This window comes from Phyllobates terribilis, unplaced genomic scaffold (assembly GCF_046119375.1).
Source record: "Phyllobates terribilis strain yellow unplaced genomic scaffold, ASM4611937v1 Scaffold_1__5_contigs__length_1240528914, whole genome shotgun sequence".
NCBI lineage: Eukaryota > Metazoa > Chordata > Amphibia > Anura > Dendrobatidae > Phyllobates > Phyllobates terribilis.
In genome coordinates, this window is record NW_027362761.1 from 2,135,500 (window position 1) to 2,145,789 (window position 10,290).

The 10,290-nt window shown below is 40.3% G+C and overlaps 1 protein-coding gene across 1 annotated transcript in view; it reads left to right on the forward strand.

Moving 5' to 3' along the window:
- The window catches only part of PIAS4 (protein inhibitor of activated STAT 4), a 146,830-nt gene extending 137,935 nt beyond the window's left edge, over positions 1 to 8,895 (forward strand). Inside the window, exons 10-11 of the mRNA XM_073651102.1 lie at positions 2,263 to 2,393; positions 2,514 to 8,895. Of these exons, the coding sequence (XP_073507203.1) occupies positions 2,263 to 2,393; positions 2,514 to 2,716 (334 nt within the window). The 3' untranslated portion in view covers positions 2,717 to 8,895. The remainder of the gene's footprint in view (positions 1 to 2,262; positions 2,394 to 2,513) is intronic.
- The last annotated feature ends 1,395 nt before the right edge of the window (positions 8,896 to 10,290 follow it).

Genomic DNA, 10,290 nt, shown 5'->3' on the forward strand with positions numbered 1-10,290 from the left:
ATTTTGGAAACTAGACCCCCCAAGGCACCTATCTAGATGCATAGTGAGCAGTTGGAACCCCCAGGTGCTTCACAAATTGATTCATAAAAATGAAAGTGTTTTTTTTTTCACTTTTTCATTGTTACGAATCAATTTGTGAAGCACCTGGGGGTTCCAAGTGCTCACTATGCATCTAGATAGGTGCCTTGGGGGGTCTAGTTTCCAAAATGGGGTCACTTGTGGGGGAGCTCCAATGTTTGGGCACACAGGGACTCTCTAAATGCAACATGGTGTCCTCTAACAAATTTAACGGAAAATCGGCTCAAATTGTTAGCGACACCATGTTGCGTTTGGAGAGCCGCTGTGTGCCCAAACATTGGAGCTCCCCCACAAGTGACCCCATTTTGGAAACTAGACCCCCCAAGGCACCTATCTAGATGCATTGTGAGCACTTGGAACACTCAGGTGCTTCACAAATTGATTCATAAAAATGAAAAAGTGTTATTTTTTTCACTTTTTCATTTTTACGAATCAATTTGTGAAGCATCTGGGGGTTCCAAGTGCTCACTATGCATCTAGAAAGGTGCCTTGGGGGGTCTAGTTTCCAAAATGGGGTCACTTGTGGGGGAGCTCCAAAGTTTGGGCACACATGGGCTCTCCAAACACAACATGGCGTCCGCTAATTATTCAAGCAAATTTTACAATCAAAAAGTCAAATAGCGCTCCTTCCCTTCCGAGCCCTGCCGTGCGCCCAAACAGTATTTTTTCCCCAAATATTGGGTATCTGCGTGCCCAGGGGAAATTGCACAACAAATTTTGGGGTCCATTTTTTCTTGTTACCCCTGTGAAAATAAAAAAAAATTGGGTCTAAATTAACATTTTTGTGAAAAAAGTTAAATGTTCATTTTTTTCTTCCACATTCAAAAAATTCCTGTGAAGCACCTGAAGGGTTAATAAAGTTCTTGAATGTGGTTTTGAGCACCTTGAGGGGTGCAGTTTTTAGAATGGTGTCACTTTTGGGTATTTTCTGTCATAAAGACCTCTCAAAGTGACTTCAAATGTGATGTGGTCCCTAAAAAAATGGTTTTGTAAATTTTGTTGGAAAAATGAGAAATCGCTGGTCAACTTTTAACCCTTATAGCTCCCTAACAAAAAAAAATTTTGGTTCCAAAATTGTGCTGATGTAAAGTAGACATGTGGGAAATGTTATTTATTAACTCTTTTGTGTGACAGATCGCTCTGATTTCAGGGCTTAAAAATTCAAATTTTGAAAATTGCAAAATTTTCGCCAAATTTCCGTTTTTTTCACAAATAAACGCAAGTGATATCGAAGAAATTTTTCCACAATCATGAAGTACAATATGTCACGAAAAAACAATCTCAGAATCAGGGGGATCCGTTGAAGCGTTCGAGAGTAATTACCTCATAAAGTGACAGTGGTCAGAATTGTAAAAATTGGCCCGGTCATTAACGTGCAAACCACCCGCGGGGCTTAAGGGGTTAAAGGCCTGGACTGCATAAGTCATGTAGTGTTAAGGGGCTAAAATAACTGACAACATGCAGTTTAGCAATTGAGGTCCAGACACACGAGCACAGTGATAAAAAATAAGGTAGTATCCTTTTGAATTAAATCATGCTGACTTGCGCTGACAACGTGCACATGTTGAGTGGTTGGTGAGTTTTTTCTGTCAGTATTTGAAATCCAAAAACCAGGAGTGGGTGAAAAATGCAGAAGTGGTGCATGTGTTTGTTATAATTTTCCTTTGACTGCTCAACTCCTGGTATAGGTAAAAAAATAAAACCTCACCATCTACTCAACCTGTGCACGTGGCCTTATGGGTCATAGTTTGGGTGGTATAGTGTTTGACTACTTGCTGGAGTATCCTGTATAACCTCTTATAGCACTACTTATGTATGGCAATGAACTAGGCCTTTGTACATGTATGAGCAGGTAACATATTCTGCAGACAAAAAAAATTATGATCACAATACAAAAAATGTTTTTTAGATGCTGGTTTTGGTAATATGGATGTCTGAGATTGTCTAATATGTCAATTCTAGATGATGCTGCATTTTGAAGTCACACATTTTATGTTTAAAAAAATATAGGCTGCAACTAAACTAAAAAATAATAAAAATAATTAGTTTTTTGTCATGACTTTTAAATCACAAATCCTAGCTGCAGTTGCTTGCACCCACCATTTAATGTATTGGGGTATTATGAGCTCTGTATTGTTACAGCATGACACTTGTTGGTTTGTGAACAATGTTTTTCTTTTTCAGACTGTTGTCAAAGATCCTCAGTGAGTGTAAGGACGCAGATGAAATTGAATTTTTGGTTGATGGGTCTTGGCGTCCAATAAAAGCTGAAAAAGAGAGAAGCTGCAGTCCAGTGTGTCCTATTCTTGATTTAGGTATTTGCCTCTATTTTTTCCTTCTGCATTTTTTAAATATATATTTTAATTTCTCTGCTCAATGAATGGTTTGGGTTTTCTTGGAAACAGTGCTGCTTATTGTGTTTTTATGTTTACTAGGTTCTCCAGAAATAACTGCAAAGGTTCCACCTCCTAGCAGCACAGTGTCCACTGAAAATGGAAAACTTGGGCCAGATGTGGTGGATTTAACACTGGACAGCTCTTCGTCTTCATCGTCCTCCTCTGACGAAGACGAGGAAGAGGAGGACCGCCCACCTCATAAGAGACGCTGCTTTGAAAAAGGCCTTTTATCGGCTTGCTGACCCTATTGAATAAATTGGGCGGCTTTGAATAAATGAGGCTTCTTACTATGGACATGGACCTTGAAATCCAAACAGACGCAGCTAGGTGCTGTTGTCCCATCTTCCTACCAAGACCTATATGCATCATGACTTTTGTCAAGTCTCTTCGACTTGTATAATTTAGGAGTTATAAACCATCATATTAACCTGCAGAAGGTTAATGCTTTGTCCGCATTCACCTTGTTTTATTTTTGTATGTGGGTCCAGGAGACAAAGGGGAGAAAACCATTCCATGCCTCCTTATCAACCACTCTCCTTGCCTTCAGAAACCAGTTTAAAATGCAGACCTTTTCCCTTTATACTTTCATGTATGAGTAATGAGAAGGGGGCACAGGGGTAAAGTTGCCGTAAATATTTGGAGCAGTTGCTTTGTAATTGAAGGGATGTGAGGCTGTGTGCCCACGATGCAGAAATGCTCAGGATTTTTTCCTGAGCGTTTCTGCATCTCCCTAGCAGAAAAAGATCGCATGCGCATTGTACATGCATTTTCCTGCCTGGGACATGCGGAAATGAAGCGTTCTTCACATGCATTTCCGCATGCGGGTTGAAAAGCGCTTTCCAAGCTATTAGCATCACTTGGAAAGTGCTTGTGACAACTAGGTCACACTATATAAATCCATGCAAACGGCATGCATTTATATAGTGTGACCGGAGAGAAATGGTTAAAAATAAAAAAATAAACCTATACTTGCCTTCCGATGGCCCGGCGTGTGTTGCTGCGCTCCTGTGCTGGCTGCCGGCAGATCGCGGTACGCTGTACTGAAAGACCTGCCGTCACATGACTGTGACGTCAGCGCAGGTCCTTCAGTCCTGCGCGATCTGTCGGCAGCCAGCACAGGGAAGGAGTCCGGCGGCCGTTGGAAGGTGAATATAATCTTTATTTTTTATTTTACTCTTTTTTTCATGGTACCTTGGTGTGGAGGAGACTCTCCTCTCCTCTACACCCGGGTACCATCCGCACATTAGAATGCGCCAATTACGCAAGTACAGATGCAGAATTGGCTCGTTCTAATGCAAGTCCATGGCGGAGAAAACGCAGCGCTTCCGCAAAATTAATGGACATGCTGTGGATTTTTGAGCGCAGCATAAACGCTGTGGAAAAATCCGCAGCATGGGCATTGAAAGTGCGGAATTGCATTGGAGACCATGGGGGAAAGTTTACTAAGCGTTTCCCAAGCGTTTACGCTGTGGAAATTCCGCACCGTAAACGCTTGAAAAACGCATTGCGGGCACACAGCCTAAACGCTTGGTAAACCTTCCCCCATGGTCTCCAATGCAATTCCGCACTTTCAATGCCTATGCTGCGGATTTTTCCACAGCGTTTATGCTGCGCTCAAAAATCCGCAGCATGTCCATTAATTTTGCGGAAGTGCTGTGTTTTCGCCGCCATTGACTTGCATTAGAACGCGCCAATTCCGCAAGACTGCATCTGTACTTGCGTAATTGGCGCGTTCTAATGTGCGGATGGTACCCGGGTGTGGAGGACAGGAGAGTCTCCTCCACACCAAGGTACCATAAAAAAAAAAAGAATAAAATAAAAAATAAAGATTATATACACCTTCTGACGGCCCCCGGACTCCTTCCCTGTGCTTGCCGGCGGATCGCGTAGGACTGAAGGACCTGCGCTGACGTCAGTCATGTGACGGCAGGTCTTTCAGTACAGCGTACCGCGATCTGCCGGCAGCCAGCACAGTATAGGTTTATTTTTTTATTTTTTACATTCTCTCGGGTCACACTATATAAATCCATGCTGTTTGCATGGATTTATATAGTGTGACCTAGTCGTCGAGCACTTTCCAAGTAATGCTAATGGCTTGGAAATCGCTTGTCAACCCGCATGCGGAAATGTAAGTGAAGAACGCTTCACTTCCGCATGTCCCTGGCAGGAAAAACGCATGTACAATCCGCATGTACAATCCGCATGCCTTTTTTCTGCCAGGGAGATGCAGAAATGCTCCGGAAAAAATCTGCAGCATTTCTGCATCATTGGCACATAGCCTGAAGGTTTTAGTGGGAAATTGAAGGCAAAAGATTAATACTGTAAATATTGCTTCAGAAATGAACCTGGATGATGACAGAGCCATTGTGGGATTGATAAAAAATGGCCAGCTTAATAAGCGAACGTCTCGCTTCCTGCAGATTTTTGGGGGGTGCAGTTTTAATTCATCTATTTAGTAATATGCAAAAAGTGGGCTGTGTTTAGATTTTTGTAATTAACATTAAGGGGTGGGAGAGAGGGGTTTACACAATGCTTTCAATTAAACTACCTCTCTGCTAGTCTTGTTTTTGTTTCTGTGCTAGGTAGGGGAGGTGTTAATGCTGCTCTAGACTATCTCCTCCCCACAGTAACCCTTATTAAAGCCTTCACTCTGCTGCCCCCCCTCACTCCATACACATTCTGTTCTTCTTAGTGAAAACTTCACAACCTTTGGGAGCCTCTAGAACTTCTTAATTATATTCTTCTATTCATTATCTGTAGTTGCATTTGGTTAGGTGACAAGGTCTTATTTGTATATGACTTGCCTATATACAAAGTCCCAAATGATTAAAGGGAACCTGTCAGCTGATTCATACAGCCCCACAAAATGGGCAAAGCTGGGGAGGTTATGGGACATGGCAAGTGCAGCGTTCTTTCTATAAGCAATGTTACTGCAGTCCTGACTGGAGTAACATTTCTGGTGCGGCGCATGCCACTAATTTCACTTAATGAATTCAGTGCATGATATGTGCATCTTAATGAACTTGGCACATCTTCTTCTCGCACGCCCTTCATTAAGACTGGCATATAAAATGTCAGTCTTAAAGATTTGTGGTCTGTCTCAAACTATTCCTACTGGCTTTTCCCTGCCCTGCTTCCCTAGACTGGTTTCCGACTGTGTATAGGGAGAAATCTGTCACTCATGGGTGTGTACAGAGAGATATAGCAGTCATGAGGAAGAAGACTGGGAGAAGCCTCTGTGGACTGGCCTTAGACTAGTCATCCGAGACAAATGGTCCCTAACCAGCTTTTTCAAAGTATGTTTTCTCTAACATGCCACTGTGCTAGCGTAAAACCTACATGGCTGCAATGTATTTAAGGCAGCAGGAATCTGCTGTTAAGTTCCATTTAAGAGATTATTGCCTCTTGGGTAGCCTGATATTCATGGTCTTCACTTAACCATCATCACTTAGTCTGCACAAAACAACATAGCTTGTGCTCCTCACAATTAATGTGAAACCATCACAGCAGCTCTGAGAATTAATACTTTGCTTATTTAAAATCATGATATGGCCTTTTTATAGTTGTTACAAATCATGCTTATAATATACATCTGCAACAGAAGGCTAGGTCTGCATGTAAGCAAGCAGATGGCATTCAGATGTATGTATGGGTGTTTCCTGCATGGAGTAATACCTCTGGTGAAAATTGAGGGCATCATTGTTCTGTCAAAAGAAAAATGAATGTGTGCTACTATTATACTACAGTGTTTTGTTTTTTTGCCCTGTGAAAATTCAATCTGAAATTTACATTCTTTCTGCATATGCTCTTGATCCTCCTCTTTTTAATTTTTAAGCTGCACTTATTGGGGGTCCTAGGAATTAACCATGTCCGCAGTAGCCCGAGAGGACTGAAAAGATTTTCCAATCTTTTAATATCACTTTTTTTTGCATATGACTTCATAGAGGCACTGTCATATGAAATCACTGTTTTAATTTCCATGTTACCTCCGTTGCTGGGCAGTGTAAATGTTACTCAAAAAATTTACTTTTTCATTTTTATACAGTATATATATATATATAATTTTAACTGCAATTAAGATTTACATTCTAATTTATTGCATCATGGTCAACTCCCTTTTCTGTAGTTATTCAGCTGTGCCATCATTTACGATACTCCGTTTGGCATCTATGGAAATATGAATTGCAACCTCAAAGTAAAATAATTATGCAAATGGCACATGTAAAATAGTTAATACACTGCATTACTTCTCATGAAAAGTAGTAACTGTGCCAATAAGTTTCCTGTGAAATCATTGACTATTTTGGCAGTACCCAAAATGTAATTTACACAGCCAGTGGTCTCTCCTCCCCTGAAGATACTTGTACTTCATCTCCTTTTCTTGTAGAGAAAGATATAAGACCTAATACAACTGGTTCATTCAGCCACGAGATGGCATCTTGTATTTTATTTTCTTGTTATAATTTAAGTGTTTTTAAACTTTCTTAATCAGTCTCTAGTGTCTGTTAAAAGCTTATTTGTTATTTTCCTTATTGGAAGTGTTTTGTTTTTTTTTTTTCATTTTTTACATGCTTTGCAGAATTTTTTTTTTCTTGTTTGTTCCCACATTTAACAGGAAAAACACAAACTGTGTTTGTTACAATAAAATATTTGCAATTATGTAGTTGCAGAAAGTTTATACCATATCATTGTGCCTCATTTATTCAAAGGTGAACAGTGATATGGATTCTTCGGCTGTGTTCACACATGTTTTTTTGTGTCAATTTTCTGCAGCAAAACCTGATCTCTCAAGGGAGGTTTGTTCAGGATTTTTCTTGCAGTTTTGGTGATTTGTTTGGTGCGTTTTTGTGTTTTTCACTGTCCTTCTGTTACTTTTTAAGCTTTGCTTCCACCACAGAAGCATTAACACAGGTCACCAATGCAAGATATGTGAAACCATATTAACCAGAATTTCAGATGTACAGTGGGGGAGGTGAATTGTTCAGGAATAGTTTAGACACTGGCAGTGCATTGAGTTTGTAGGACACTATTTACTTTTAACACTTTGGTCTACCATTGAGTTTCTCATTCAATTGCATTGTTCAATTTTTCACCTGCCTGGGCCACAGGTATTATTCTATCTCACACGTAGCACAGCCAATGTTAACACCGCACACATCACTAATTTAATTACACTGTACTAATACAAATAACCATCTCAGTGACTAAGACAAGATGGTAAAATCACAAAAATGAGTTTCACATACTGCTCTACTTATTTTCACTAAAAACGCAGCAAAACCTGATGGCTATATTCACACCATGTTTTTTTCAGCGTTTTTTCACTATTACTTCCAATGGGTGAAAAATGCTGAAAGTGACGAGTTTAAATTTTCCAAAAGACCATGAAAGGCGCAAAATCTTGAACAAAAAAAAAACCATGATGTGTGAACTAAGAATTCTGGAATCTCATAGGCTTTGCTGGAACTGCAAAAGGCAGCTGAAAATTTGCATAAAAATCAGCATAAAAAAAACGCTGAAAAAACGTGTGAACATAGCCTTACAATGACTGTTAATTGGGTTTCTTTGTTTTTCCTTTTGTATTCTTGGAGAAAAAAAGCAAAGTTTAACCCCTTTACTCGCCAAGCCTGTTTTCACCTTCATAACCATGCCAAATTCTGACCATTGTCACTTTGAGGTAATAACTCTGGAACGCTTCAACGCATACCACTGATTCTGAGATTGTTTTTTCGTGACATATTGTACTTCATGGTAGTGGTAAAAATTTGTTCCATATGTCTGGCATTTATTTGTGAAAAAGTTGGAAAGTTGGCGAAAATTTTGCATTTTTCAAATTAAATTTTTATGCTCTTTAACCCCTTTTCGACGTTTGCAGTAGTAGTACGTCCTTGTTCCCTAGGCGTATTGGGCCAGGGACGTACTATTAAGCGCAATGTGATCGCTCCCGCGCACAAGCTGTGCAGGTCGATCGCCGCCAGGTGTCTGCTGTGAGAATCGGCTATGTGCAAGGAGCGGTCCCGCACCACTCCTGGCACATTAACCCCCCGAAATGCTGCAATCAATGACGATCGCAGCATTGCGGGAGCAAGGGGGAGGTAAGTGCAACCTACTTACCTCCTCTCCGGCGTCTCATGGTGGCCCGATGTAGTCATAATGACATCCAGGTCACCATGCAGCCGGAAGTTACCTTGATCATGTGCAGTGCGCGATCAAAGTAACTTCTGCCTGTGCAGCGCTGACGGGCTATATAGCATAGAGATGCTGCTCCATCTCTATGCTATATAAGCTTGCAAAAACTGAAAGTCCCATAGTGGGTCAAAGTGTAAAAGTAAAAACAAATATCAAAGTGAAAAAAAAAAAAAAAAATTGAAAATTAAAAAGATCCCCAAAAAATAAAAATATACTGTACCCATAAATAAAACGCGATCAAAAAGACTAATGTAAATAAAAATGTTACTGTTGAAAACATCCTATTGTCCCGCAAAAAACAAGCTGCCATACAGCTCCATCAGCTGAAAAATAAGTTATAACTCTCAGAATAAAATGATACAAAAAATTTTTTTTAGAAAATTTTTGTGTAAAAACGCCAAAACATAAAAATCTAAATGTGGTACCGCTGTAAACGTACTGACCCCAAGAATAAAGCTGCCTTATCAATTTTACCGCACGTGGATCGGCGTAAAAACAAAAACTAATTCCTGAATTGTTGGTTTTTGTTTATTCTGCCTCCCATTAATTGAAATAGAAAGCGATCAAAAAGTGTCACGTGCCCGAAAATGGTAACTATTAAAACGTCAACTCGTCCTGCAATAAACAAGCTGTCACATGACTGTCGGCCAAAATATGGAAAAATGTATAGTTCTCAAAATATGGCGATGCAAAAATTAGTCTTTGCAAAAAAAAAAAAAAGTGTCTTTTAGTGTATGACAGCTGTCAATCATAAAAACTTGGCATCGCTGTAATCGCACCAACCCAAAGAATAAAGTCGTCTAATCACTTATACCGCACGAGAAACGGCGTAAAAAATAAACTCTAGGGTTATGGTTGGGATATTTTCAAACGTAAAGATAATGATGATATGGCGACTAGTGTTGAGCGCAAGTGCTCGCTACTTGAGTTTGCATTGGGTGTTCGGGTCTCCGCCCCATATGCTTCTTGGGCAAAAAAAACCTTGCGGGGATTGCCTGTCTTGCACGAGCCATCCCTGTATGTTTTTTTTTTTTTTTTTGGGTGTCCAACAACCGTGAAACGTGGGGTGGGGACTCGAGCATGTCACTCGAGCACCCACGATACATGGTGCGTACCTGATGCAAACTGAAGTACCGAGCACTTGCGCTCAAGACTAATGACAACTTATTTAATATAATGACCTAATGTTATCAAATTCTGTGTCGTACCTCTGGGTTCAAAATGTTCACTATACCCCTTGATAAAATCCTTCAGGGGTCTAGTTTCCAAAATGGGGTCACTTGGGGGGGGGGTTTCCACTATTTAGGCGCATCAGGGGCTCTCCAAATGCGACATGGTGTCCGCTGTCGATTCCATCCAATTTTGCGTTCACAAAGTCACACAGTGCTCCTTCCCTTCTGAACCCTGCCATGCGCCCAAACAGTGTATTTTCTCCACATATGGGGTATCGGCGTACTCAGGAGAATTTGTAAAACAATTTTTGGGGTCTATTTTCTCCTCTTATCCTTGTGAAAAGAAAACATTTGGGGCTAACATTTTTATGGAAAAAGTTTGATTTTTTTTTTTTTTTTCACTGCTCCATGTTATAAACTTCTGTAAAGCACCTGGGGGTTCAGTGTGCTCACCA